The sequence below is a fragment of the Podarcis tiliguerta genome (assembly GCF_965153285.1).
Source record: "Podarcis tiliguerta genome assembly, chromosome: 8".
NCBI classification, from domain to species: Eukaryota; Metazoa; Chordata; class Lepidosauria; order Squamata; family Lacertidae; genus Podarcis; species Podarcis tiliguerta.
In genome coordinates this window covers 10,741,255-10,755,025 of record NC_139541.1, presented here as the reverse complement: position 1 = coordinate 10,755,025, position 13,771 = coordinate 10,741,255, and the positions used below count along the sequence as shown (strand labels likewise).

Genomic DNA, 13,771 nt, shown 5'->3' with positions numbered 1-13,771 from the left:
GGCTACCTGTTTGGTCCACTTTAGCCACAGGAAATCCCACTACTGCCACCACACCAGGTTGCATCATTGCCCAATATTGCCCAATGCTGCCTTCTCTGACTGGCAGCAGCCTTCTGGGGTGCTTCCCCCCTGCCCAGACACCCATGCTCCTTTAAACTGGAGGTGTTCAGGGGTTGAACCCACAGCTTTCTGAATGCAGCTGAGTGGGGGCCCTTTCTCCACACATCATCCCTGCGCAGAAGTCCCAGCAGGATTCGAACCAGCAGCCACCACCAGGCTAGGAGGCAGGAAGCAACAGCCCGTCCACACAACCAGAAGGGGAAAGGGGAAAGAGAGGAGATTCCCCTCTCAAATCTGGAGAGCCCCAGAGGGAGATTTCTCCAGGTCAAACTCTGGAGACCAGCAACTGCCTGTCCCCTTTCTGAATATTCCTCTCACGGTTTGGGTGGCGGCGGCAGAGAAACTGATTTCGGAGGGAGAAGAGACCGGCCTGCTGAACTCACCGCGCACTTTCAGCATGGAGAAAGCCGTCACCTTCCCTTGCCGGTTAGATGCCGTGCAGACGTAAATGCCGGTGTCCTCGGGGCGAGCGGACGGGATGGTCAGGACGTTGCTCTCCACGCGGACGTCCTTGGGGAGGTCTCCCTCCAGCTGGAACACAGAAGCGGCCCCCAAAACCCTCAGCAGGCTCTTCCGGGAGGACACAGCCTGCCTTGCAAGGCAGCCCAGCAACCCTTGGTCTTTCCTTTGCTGTGTGCACCAACCTGCCGCTCTCCCCAGAGGCTGATTCAGCTCTTCCCCACAAACCCAGGGGCTCTCCGCCTTTTCCCTTGTCTGCCTTATCATTATTTATCTCGTTTTGCTTATAAACATACTTACAAAGAAATTTTAAAAATCCCAAAATGGTTTGAATACAAGTATTATTATTATTAATAATAATAATACAGTGGAACCTTGATTGTTGAACATTCTGGCTTTCGAACGCAGACAACCTGGAAGTGAATGCTTCCGTTTTTGAATGTGCCTCAGAAGTTGAATGGCTTCCGAGACACATTTCTCCATTTTTTTCAATGGATTTGCCGACCGGCAATTGCGCCTTGGTTGTCAAAAGTTTCGGAAGTCAAACGGCCTTTCAGAAAGGATTATGTTAGACAACCGAGGTAATACTATACAGCCCTTTATCAAAAGATCCCAGGGCGGTGTACAACATTAAAAACACATTATAGAGCACCAATAATAAAATCATAATGAAAAGCATAACGACAGACATCATAACAAAATAATCACATTAACAACTGCCCCTCCCCTGAGCTTTCACAGGCCATAGGCCTGGGTAAAGAGGAATATTTCTGCCTGGTGCCTAAAGACATGTAATGAAGGCACCAGGCAGGCCTCCCTGGAGAGAGCATTCCACAGTTAGGGAGCCACCACAGAAAAGGCCTGTTCTCTTGTTGCCACCGCCCAAACCTCTCGGGGAGGAGGCACACAAAGAAGGTGCTCAGATGATGATGACCGAAGGGCGTTGGTTGGTTCCTGTGGGAAGAGGCGGCCCTTGAGGTATTGAGGTCCGGAGCCATGAAGGGTATATAGGCGAAAACCAGCACTTTGAATTGGGGCCCGGAAATTAATTGGAAGCCAGTGTAGTTGTGCCAGGATTAGTGTTATATGATCAAACCGATAATATGCTACATAAAATTTAAAAAAACAACAACAGATCACCAGCTACTACACAAAGCACATGAAGATAGTGTGGTGCAGTGGTTATCTCCCCCCCTCAGCGATGACTCTCACTTGGTTTCAACCTTCTTTTAGCCTAACCTACCTCACAGGGTTGTCGGGGGACTAGGACGGGAAAAGATCAGGGTTCAAATCGTCCCCTCAGCCACGAAAATCAACTGGGTGACCTTGGGGGCTAGTCACTGCCTTGCAGCCTAAACAGACCTTGTTTTGAGAACAAAATGGGGAGGGAACCATGCAAGCCACCTTCGAGCTCCTTGGAGGAGAAATGGCGGGAATTCAACGCAACAAATAAAATAGACAACGGCGCCACACGTTGTCAGCCGCAGGGCCCTTCTTGGTGGGCAAAGTCCACAGAAGGGTTCGCTGCCCCTCTGGAGAGTTACCTTGGTCCAGGTGATATCTGGCACAGGGAAACCGGAAGCCGAGCAAGGAAAGACCACCTTAGACCCAGCGGAGACCTCTTTCACTTCTGGCTGGGCGGCAGCAATCTGGGGCACAGCTGTAGGAGAGAGAAAAAGCAGGTTTGCCAACCTGGAGGGAGGAGTGAGAAACGAGGGGCGCATTGGCCCTGCTGGTACTTACATTGGACATGTAGGATGACGTGGGACTGGACAGTGCCGACGTCGTTGGTGGCCGTGCAGCGGTACTGCCCGGCGTCCGCCTGCTCCACGCGCTCAATCTTCACCATGCTGCCGCTGGCCAGCACCCCTGGGCGCAGCCGCCCGCCCACCTTGCTCCAGGTGACCTGGGGCTTGGGGTCCCCAAAGGCCAGGCACTCAAACTCCACGGCGTTGCCCACCAGCACGGTCTGCACCGACGTCCGGATGTTGATCATCACCTTGGGCAGCGCTGAGGAGAGGGGGGCAGACAGGGAGAGGTCAGGGGATCTTCGAGGTCTCGGCCCAGTATACCTGAAGGAGCGTCTCCGTCCTCATCATCCACTCCGGACACAGAGGTCCAGCTCCGAAGGCCTTCTGGCAGTTCCCTCCCTGCAAGAAGTGAGGTTACAGGGAACCAGGCAGGGGCCTTCTCGGTGGTGGCACCCGCCCTGTGGAACGTCCTCCCATCAGATGTCAAGGAAATAAACAACTATACAACCTTTAGAAGACATCTGAAGGCAGTGTTTAGGGAAGTTCCAAAGATCTTTATTGAAACTTAACATATATACATAATAACCCAAATTCCCAATGATTCCCTCACATAAAATATAATATACAGCAGTACCTTGGATTACATACACATTTCAGGTTAAGAACTTTGCTTCAGGATAAGAACAGAAATCGTGCTCTGGCGGTGTGGCGGCAGCAGGAGGCCCCATTAGCTAAAGTGGTGCTTCAGGTTAAGAACAGTTTCAGGTTAAGTACGGACCTCCAGAACGAATTAAGTACTTAACCCGAGGTACCACTGTAATATCTAAATTACAACAGCTGCATAAATAAGGTTTTAATGTTTGATATTTTATTGTGTTTTTAATATTCCATTGGGAGCCGCCCAGAGTGGCTGGGGAAACCCAGCCAGATGGGTGGGGTATAAATAATAAATTATTATTATTATTGGGCTAGACTGGCACCTATGGAGGTGAGGGCGTTCTTTCCCAGCAGGAGGTGGTCCAGATTCCTGCATTGCAGGGAGGTTGAACCAAATGACTCTCAGGATCCCTTCCAACTTCACAATTCTATGAATCTGTGATTATAAGATCCCCCCCCCCCCGTTGGCTTTTTGCAGTATAGTAACGCTGCAGAGAGCTTGCTGGGGAGACCATGCATTAAAAAGGGACTCAAAAATAACTTAAACAAGGTTTTAATAAGAAAAACAAACTCCATTTACACTAAATACATCTACAAACCAACCAGACCCAACCACCAACCCATCCCCCAGGGTAATGGCAGAGCTAGGTGCTGCTCCTTATATACTACCCCAAATTTCTGACATAGCTTGATCAATGCAACTCAGCAGCACCTGCTATGTTTCACAGCTGTAAAGCTGGATCTCGTTATTTTGCTCTGGCCCCTTAAAGATATACACATCGGGTGAAACAGTGATGAACCTTTACATTTAAAGAAACAATTCAACACCCTCGCTATGCAGGGCAGGGAATTAATGCTTCAGTTCCACACCAGGATGGCAACTGTGGGGATGGACCCATTGCCAAACCTCTTCCCTTCCCCTTCTTTGGAGATAAGCTGGAATATGGCCTGATTCCCTGACTGGGGAATGCATTCTATGGCAGATCGGCTTCTCTCTGATGGAGAGCTGGAGGGGGGAGAGGCGCCCCCACCCCTTTTCCCAGCAGAACCACTGTTGCTATGCCAGCATGTACAGTGGTACCTTGGAAGTCGAACAGAATCCCTTCTGGAAGTCCGTTCGACTTCCAAAATGTTCGGAAACCAAGGCGCAGCTTCTGATTGGCTGCAGGAAGCTACTGCAGCCAATCGGAAGCCGCATTGGACGTTCAGGTTCCAAAGAAGGTTCGCAAACCGGAACACTCAATTCCGGGTTTGCGGCATTTGGGAGCCAAAACGTTTGAGTTGCAAGGCGTCCGGGATCCAAGGTACAACTGTATTTAAAATGCACAACAGCAATCTAGTAACTGGGATACTGGGATTTTTCTGCAGCTTAGTGGCTTACTGCTCCCCCCCCCCAACACCTTTGCATGTGGGGTTAGGGGGAGATTGACTGCAGTCAAGGGAGCCATTGCCTCCAAGAGAGTAGTAGAGGCCTTTCAGTCGGTGGCTGCCCACTCCGACTTACCCTGGACGGTCAGCGTGGTCCTGTCCTCAGCCACCTCAGAGTAGCTGGTGGCTCGGCAAATGTAGACACCTTGGCACCCCCGATCCAGCTTCTCGATTCTGCAGGGAAGCAGCAAGAGTCACTAGACTCTGGTCTAGTTCTTTTTTAAAAATGTATTCATTCATTTCAGATTTATACACTTCACTAATTTTACAATCATTTTGACATTTTGACAAAACTTGACTTCCTTCCCCCTCTCCCTGTGGTTCCTTAAATTTATTTTTGATATCTCCTGCATATCCAAATTAACTTAATTTGTTCATTTATTCATCTTCTTTAAACATATAATTTTATAAAAACCACAGATTACAATAATCCTGCCGATGTTCTCATCTGTTTACAATTTATCTGTAAATATTCAATAAACCATTTCCATTCTTTTATAAAGAGTTTGTTGTCTTGATTTCTTATTTTTCCGGTAAGTTTAGATCGACTGGGGGAATCAAGAGGACCAAAACTTCAACAAACAATGGGATAAATATTAAATGTATTTGAAAGAACACTGTAAAGACTTGAACTCTTCGGCAGGCTTTGAGTAACTCCTGAAATGTTACAAAGACTTTGGATATATTGCAGGACTAGAATTCGGATGAAATATAATATGCAGCTGATTAAGATATTTAAAGGACCCACGGAGAAGGGAAGTCCTAAGATTTGGAACAATCTTGTTCTATTTCAAAATTTAATTGTGATAAGTGTGTGATTTATTTTGTAAAACCAATAAAAATTATTATTAAAAAAAAAAGTTTTGCCATTTATCCATTCTTCCTTTGCTGGGACTTCTGCTTCTTTGCATTTTGAGGCAAGTAACATTCTTGCTGCCGTAGTAGGATACACGAATAAGTTTCTGTCCAGTTTGGGTAGTTCTGTTCCTATATATCCCAAAAGGACTCTGGTCAGCTGTCCGTCAACAGTGGCACACCCCTCAGTCCTGTTCACCCGCCATCCTTCCCACGGCATCTCTCAGATGCACTCTGCCTCGTACAGAATTGGCCCATTGGGCTCAGTACCATCTGCTCTCCTTACCGAAGCACGCCGTTGCGGATGCTGTGTTGAGGAGGCAGCTCCCCATCCTCCTTGGACCACTCCAGCCGCGCTCGGGGGTCTCCGGAAACAACAGAACACGCAAACTCTGCTGTGCCCCCCACAGCTTTCGTGTCTCTCCGTGGGGTGACCTGGATGGAAAGAGGTCCTCCAGCTGCACCTGTGTGGGGAGAAGAAGAAGACAGGATGAAGCTCCCGACTCTTGCTGGAGACACCGAGAGGGGCCTAGAGGGGCCTTGTCCGTGGTGGCCCCACAAGTCTGGAATCAGCTTCTCTCATCAGCCACATTTTAAAAGGGTATAGGATGTCAATCAAATCAATAAAAGGCCTGGTTAAAAAGGTATATTTTTGCCTGGTGCCTAAAAGTGTATAATGAAGGCGCCGGGTGAACTTCCCTGGGGAGAGCATTCCACAAATGGGGAGCCACTGCAGAGAAGGCCCCGTTCTCGTTTTGCCACTCTTCAGATTTCTTGAGAAGGAGGCACACGAAGGAGGGCCTCAGAAGATGATCTCAGGGTCCAGGTAGGCTCATATGGAAAGAGGCGGTCCTTGAAGTATTGCGGTCCTGCGTTTTGGGCTTGATAGCAAGCTTACAACTGTTTTCATCTCAGCAGGACTTGCTCAGCACTTATTTGGGGAAGAGTGCCATTACACAAGTGTAGGGCTCTTGGGTGCCATGGGGATTCTCTCCCCCCACCCACCACCAAACAGTTATTTGTGGCACCCTTAAAAAACTACAGCTCCCATGATTCTCTGGGACAATCCATGTGCATTTGAGTGTGCGTTGAATGTATGGCGTGGATCTGCCCGACACGGATCGGAGCGAAAAAGGATTTCCTTCAGACAAGCACCTTGTCCACAGCCTCTACCCTTTCCCTCCCGGCTTCACCACCATTGACCCTTCCCCGTGTCCTCACCTTGCACTCGGACGTGGGCGACGGCCTCGGCTGACCCCACCCGGTTGCTCACGCGGCAGAGGTAGGCGCCCGAATCGTGGGGGGCGGCCGGGCTGATGTGCAGGATGCTCTCGCGCACCTTGGCGTGCCCGGGGAGGCTGCTGTTGGCCTTGGTCCACTCATAGCGCAGAGGGGGCGTGCCGTGAGCCAGGCACTGCAGCTGCACCACCTCGCCCGCCTGCACCGACACCGAGTCCGGAAGGGTGGTGGCGTACGGCGGCGCTGGGAAGGGGGAGAGAAGAGAAGAAAGTTCTCCGGGTTAAACAGCCCCCTGCTCTTTTTTAGGGTATTGTTTCCAGGCGCCTCTCCGCAGACAGGCTCCAGCACTCATTTTATTTTTTGCTCTATAAGACTCACTTTTTCCCTCCTAAAAAGTAAGGGGAAATGTGCGTGCGTCTTATGGAGCGAATGCAGGCTGCACAGCTATCCCAGAAGCCAGAACAGCAAGAGCGATCGCTGCTTTCGCTGCACAGTGATCCCTCTTGCTGTTCTGGCTTCTGAGATTCAGAATGTTTTTTTTCTTGTTTTTCTCCTCCAAAAACTAGGTGCGTCTTGTGGTCTGGTGCGTCTTATAGAGCAAAAAATACGGTATATATTGCTTGATCAAAGAGGTTTCGTCAGGCTTCGGAGAAATGGCTTCCTCCCTTGCTTTGGCAGTGAATCAACAGAACAAAGCAATTAAGAGTCCCCTACCAGTGTTATGAGAATTATAAGGTCTAAGATATAAAATAAATGTGCCAGGCAAACACATACATAAATATAAAAACCACATGTCTAAAACAATCCAGAAAAACAGTCCTAAAGCCTAAACTGTGACCTCAAATATTTCTCTGCAAGGAGGAAAGAAATGGAAAAATCTTTCTATTTGTCTTTGGACTGTAGGGACTTACAGCTCCCTTTTCAAATACAGTCTGGCAAGTATCTGTTAAGCTGAGCACACTATCAATACGCATAAGAGATTCAGGAACTGAGTATTTACCATCACAAGAGAATGGCCAGACTGCCCAGAAAATGCAATCAGTGACCATTATCAGGTATCTGGCAGACAGAATTTCTGCTGTAGACTGCCTCCTTCTGTGATGTATGTATGATGTTTCAGGGGGGTGGACTACAGGGTGGGCATTTTCAAAACTCTATATAAGAGCTTGCACACCAATATTCTGGGTTCCTCCTTCCTCCTGTGTGTGGTGAGTGGGGACCCTGTTGCAACAGTTTAATAAAGATCAGGCTTACTAGCTGCTTTGCTTCTCAATATTCTCCGGTTGGCCTCTGTTATTTTCTCCTACTGATAGGGAACCTACATAAGGACTCTCTATGGGCTCTTGGGTACCCTAGGTGCTGCATTTCAAAAAACGTATATGTTGCTTGATTGCAAGAAGAAAACATCAAAACGCTTTAGAAAAGAATGACACCATGAAAAATGAAATTGTCAGTTAAAAACGGGTATAAACAACAATTAAAATATTACTAATAATAGTAATGCCCGTTCTACTCAACAGCAGAACCACTCAAGTTAATAAACATGAATAATGGTAAACTTGGGTTTATTAATTCAAATGGGTCTTCTTTGACAAAACAACCACACGTTTAAAGCACATCGACCCCTGCGAAGAAGCCTGGGAGCAGCAGTTTATCCTCACCCCCACAGAGTTACAATTCTCTGCACCCCTTCAAAAAAAAACAACAACAACAAATCACCTCCAGTTCAGGATTCTTTTCTTTTTTGGGGTGTTATTAATTGATTTATATACATTTAAAAAAATACCAAAGGATAAAACAATCAAATTATCAGTTATATACAGTTTAAAACATATTTAAACGAACACAAACACACAAAAAGGATGATAATCAATGGTGAGATTAAAAACCAGATTAATATACCTGCAGTGTTCTGCTTATCCATAGAGGCAATTTCCTAAACGTAAGTGTTTTTAGCAGGCACCAAAAGGAGTACTCTTATAGGTGTCAACAGGCAGGGAGTTCCAGAGTTCAGGTGCTGCTGTCACGCTACAAGAATGGCTTCTCACCCATGTGGGATGAGCATTATGCAGCGCTCGGAACAGGGCCAGTTCCTTAGGAGGATGCCCTAACTTCGCCCTGTTGTAAATAAAAATATGCCCTTTTCCCTTATGGGGTATCCAAGAGCCCATATAGAGTCCTTACATAGGTTCCCTATTGGTAGGAGAAAATAACAGAGGCCAACCAGAGAATATTGAGAAGCAAAGCAGCTAATAAGCTTGATCTTTATTGATCTGTTGCAACAGGGTGCTCCCCTCACACGCAGGAGAGGAAGAGGACCCCCAAAATTGCTGTGCAAGGCCTTATAAAGACTTTTGAAATTCCCATTCTGTAGATCAAGACCACCCCCAGAAACATTATGCATACATCACAGAAGGGGTGTAACCTAAGACCACCCCTCAGATACATCCCACCTACATCACAGAAATTTAAATGTTGTTTTTCTCCTGTTACAGTTTATCTCCTGTCTGGCAAGTTACTTGATTGGATTGCCTGGGGAGCCTGGCCATTCTTTTGTAGTGGTAAAATACTTATTTCCTGGGCCAGGTCACAGGCTCACACCTTATTCAAACAGACATATCCTTGAGACAGGATTTGTGAGGAAAGAGACAATGGGGAGGCTTTTCCAGTTTAACCTTGCAGAGAAAGGATTTGGTCAGTTTAGGAATCAAAATGGTTCCAGGTTGGTCTTCCTGTGTTGATCTGTGTATGTGCAGTTATGAACATTACCATATATCTAATACCATAAAATTCCTATCACAGCCCGCTCCCTCCCTCCTTCCCTCACCTTCCACATCCAGCATGATGAAGGCCTCCGTGAAGCCAGCGCTGTTGGTGGCGTTGCAGATGTATTGCCCGGAGTCCTGCTGGGCCGCCCGGGGGATGACGAGGGTGTCGTTGACGATCTGATGCTGCCAGGGCAAGGGGGCCCTCAGCTTGGACCAGTGGATGGTCGGAGAGGGGTCGCCTGGGAAGGAGATAGCAATGGTTAGCTGCGGATTAGGGTCAGCTGCGATTCCTGCACTGCAAGAAGTCGGGCGAGATTACCTTTGGGTCCCTTCCAACTCTATGCAATTCTATGCTTCCATGAACAGGACAAAAAAACCCAGAACCAGCAAACCTGCCTTGCCTTGGGCCTGAAACGCAGAATGTGCCTAGCAGTAGGCAGTGTGTAAGGGTTAAAAAAATAGGTAAAGGCAAGCTTGCAAAAATCTACCATTTGCCCGATAATAAATGCTGGAAATGTAAAGAAACTGAAGGTACTTTTTTGCACCTTTGGTGGACATGCCCAAGGATTAAGGCTTTCTGGGAGATGATTTACAATGAAATGAAAAAGGTATTTAAATATACCTTTCTGAAGAAACCAGAGGCATTTCTCCTGGGCATGGTTGGCCAATTGGTGTTAAAGGAGGATAGAACTTTCTTTATGTATGCTACAACGGCAGCAAGAATACTTATTGTGAAGTATTGGAAGACACAAGAATTACCCACTCTGGAAGAATGGCAGATGAAGGTGATGGACTATATGGAATTGACGGAAATGACCGGCAGAATCCGAGACCAGGGAGAAGGGTCAGTGGAAGAAGATTGGAAGAAATTTAAAGACTACTTACAGAAACACTGCAAAATTAAGGAATGTTAGAATGATGTTGGATTGAAGTTAAGTGGGATTTTTTAGCAGCAATGTTAAGGAATATGTAAAAATGGATTATTAACAGGTGATAATTTAAAGCTATAATATGTTAAGATAAAGGATTAAGATAAAATTAAAGAGGGAAAGGATTTGCTGAATTAATCAATTGAACTGGAATGCAAGAAAGGGAGGTGTGGGGAGGTCGGGGAAACAAGTAAATGAAAGATATATGAAAGCCTGATTTGCTTTTAACTGTTTCTATTTTGTATTTTTTTCTCTTTTTCTTTATTATTCTTTTTTATTTTTTCTAACTTTTGTAATATATTGAAAACTTTAATAAATATTTTTTTTAAAAAAAAAATAGGTAAAGGATTTCTGGATTGTTAAGCCCAGTCAAAGGCGACTATGGGATTGCGGAACTCATCTCAGCTTTCAGGCCGAGGGAGCCAGCGTTTGTCCACAGATAGCTTTATTTGATTTTACGAGTATAAAATTATAACAGGGCTTTTTCTGATTTTTGAAAAATAATTTGATTATCTAAAATTCCTTCATTTATTCTCCAACTAAATGGAGTGCTTTTTTCTCCTCTTAGTTCAAGTAATACTGGGTTATGATCCGAAAGTGTCCTTGGTAATATCTCGACTTTTTTGACATATACTGATAATTCTCCAGACGTCCACCTCAAGTCCATTTTTCCACTGGACTGATGTGGTTCAGAGAACGTGAATTCTCTGTCCAGTGGGTGTTTAAATCTCCACACAGTGGTACCTTGGTTTAAGATCAGCTTAGTTTATGAACAACCTGGATTAAGAACGCCGCAAACCAGGAAGTAGGTGTTTTGGTTTGTGAACTTTGCCTTGGAATAAGAACATGTTTGCTTCCTGTTGAGTGTGTTCCATTTGTAAATTGAGTTGCCCGGTGTTATGGGAAAGCACGCCTTGGTTTAAGAACGCTTTGGATTAAGAACAGACTTCTGGAACAGATTAGGTTCATAAACCAAGGTACCACTGTATATCAATCAGGTTAACATTTTCCACTACTGTGAAGAAAGGTGTGGGTGGTCTCCCTTTCTTTGAGTCAGTTTTTCTTATAGTCCTATTCCTATCTAGGGAGACTACCCTATTTATATCTCCCATTAGTATTATCTTCTGGTCCATGTATTCAAATAGTTTTTCTTTTAACATTTTATAAAATTCCAATTTTTTCTCATTTGGTGCATTTATTCTGTCTATTATTATTTTACCACCTTGGACTGTTATCTGTACTGCAATTATTCTTCCCCTGTCCTTAAATAATTGCTTTGGGTCAAATTTGGCTTTTATATATAATATCTTTTATTTATCAAGACTCTTCTGTGTCTCCTTGCCACATACACTTGTTCCTAAGGCTGATTTTTTTACCAAATGTTTCTGTGCGCTACTCTGCATCCCTCGCAAACTGCTCAGAGGCTTCATTCACAGTTAAGCGGCATACAAATCTTGTTTAATTAAAAGGAAATAAGCCCACTGACTATGCAAAGGCTCAGAGTCCCACCTGCTGCTCTAACCACTGGTTGCCTCTGACCACGGCCACTATTGGAATACGAAGGCTCCTTCCCCTCCCCAAGGTGGGGGGAGAGATTCCTCCAAGGGAATGCAGACCTCGGGTTGAAAAAGGCTACCTGTGGCAGAACAGTGGAGCTGAGCCGTCTGCCCGGCAACTACGGTCTGCGTCGGGTTCGCATGAATCTCAGGTGCTCCCGGTCTCCCATGCATGGCCTCCACAAGCAATTCCACCTGTGCTTCCGCCGTCCCCAGGGGGTTCTGCGCCATGCAGACGTAGGTGCCAGCATCTTCAAGCTTTGCGGATGAGATCTGGAGCGGAAACAGTATTGGGGTGGGTGGGTGTGTTTCAAATCGAGGAAGGGGCCACGGCTGTCTTTGGACCAAAAACAAGCCCCCTTTTTGGCCCATAAGAACGTAAGAGACCTGCTAGATCCGATCAGAGATTGGCAAGCAAAATTATATGAGTATGTTGAGTCAGCAAAAATGACACAAAAAATTAGAAACCAATTATTAATGATTGGAACAAATTTATGGTATATATTGAAGGTAACTACAGAGACTTAAAAACTATAGCAGGTTTGATATAAGTCTTATGACGCGCAAACCAATAACAATTAATAGCTGCGGAAAAAAGAAAGAACTTCTTATTAAGAAACCCGAAAACGGGAGGGTAGGAGGTCAAGGGAGGTGTAGGGAAAAGGTTTAAATATTTAAAAATATAATGTTTTAAGGAAAAGGACAAAAACGGTAATGAATATCATTTCTGTGTTATGTACGGATATTGCTTATTAATCTGTGGATTTGTTTTGTTGTTGTTTTTTATCTTTTTCTTTTTTTTTCTTTCTTAAGAGAAACTCAATAAAAAGAATTTTTTTTTAAAAAAAAGACCTGCTAGATCCGGCCAAGGTCCCATTTTGCCCAGCCCCCTGTTCTCACAGTGGCCAAGCAGATGCCCGCAAGCAGGATTCGGGCCCAAGAACAACTTTCCTGCTGCAGTTTCTAGCAACCGGGATTTAGAAGCATTGCTAGCTGTGGACATAGAGCACAGCCATTGTGGCTAGCAGCCATCGCCATCTCATCTGGTCCACCAAGATGCCTCTGGGAAGCCCGCCAGCAACAGAAGCCTCCCCACTGCTTGCTCCCAGCCCCCAGAAACCGACACTCTAAGGTACGTTGCTCCTGATCCCGGAGGCTCCACATATATCCCCAGTGCATATATACTAGGCCCCTCCTCCTGCAGACAATGTGTCACCTGCGACTCACCTGCAGCACAGCCCGGCTGTCCAGCGGCATCACGGTCTGGTGTTCCACCTTCTGCCGGACGCCCACCTTGCTCCAGCGCACCAGGGCCCGGGGCTCACCTGCCCCCAGGCAGTCCAGGCTGATGGATTTGCCCACCTTCAATTGCACGGGGCCCTTTGGCACCACCGAGACGGTCGGCGGCCCTGCGGGTGGGGAGAGGAGAGCCTTGAGAAGCTGCCTCACAGCAGAGCAGAGCAGACTGACTGGCTTCCATCTAGCTGTGTGCAATGCCTCCACCGGCATCCATGCCAGTTGGGCACCCAGGAATGGCATCGTTCTTTCCAAGGAAGTTCTCCTGCTTCTAAATCTAATGTCTCCCAGAGGTCAGGCTAAGAAGGGCAGGCTGTTTTGGGGGAGCCAGGCTGCTTCCTCCTGCTCTGGAGGGTAGGACTCGAACCAAAGGCTTCAAGCCACGAAAAAGGAGATTCCGACGAAACACCAGGAAGAACTTTCTGACAGTAAGAGCTGATCAGTAATATCCAAGGCAACACGATGACCAAATACAATGATATGATACCAATAGACACTCTTTATATAATATGAAATATATGAAATCACATAAACAGAAAACTTATGAATCTCTGAAAGTCACCAAATATGCACTCTTAATGGATTCTCTTGAAAATATAAAACCAAATAATAATGACAGAAATGCTTCATAAACTATAAACAAATATTAAAACAATGACCTGTATATGCATGGTAACTACAATAAACTCGAAATATTATGAACTATGCACATA

The 13,771-nt window shown here is 46.1% G+C and overlaps 1 protein-coding gene across 5 annotated transcripts in view; it reads right to left on the bottom strand.

The window, feature by feature from the left end:
* Positions 1–13,771, bottom strand: part of HSPG2 (heparan sulfate proteoglycan 2) — a 223,502-nt gene that overhangs the window by 26,653 nt on the left and 183,078 nt on the right. For all 5 annotated transcript variants that reach the window (XM_083453544.1, XM_083453540.1, XM_083453541.1 and 2 more), the window contains 9 exons: positions 12,990–13,171; positions 11,843–12,035; positions 9,337–9,516; positions 6,492–6,752; positions 5,557–5,734; positions 4,492–4,589; positions 2,323–2,589; positions 2,124–2,239; positions 504–651 (listed from right to left, as the gene is read on the bottom strand). In XM_083453544.1, the coding sequence (XP_083309670.1) occupies positions 504–651; positions 2,124–2,239; positions 2,323–2,589; positions 4,492–4,589; positions 5,557–5,734; positions 6,492–6,752; positions 9,337–9,516; positions 11,843–12,035; positions 12,990–13,171 (1,623 nt within the window). The remainder of the gene's footprint in view (positions 1–503; positions 652–2,123; positions 2,240–2,322; positions 2,590–4,491; positions 4,590–5,556; positions 5,735–6,491; positions 6,753–9,336; positions 9,517–11,842; positions 12,036–12,989; positions 13,172–13,771) is intronic.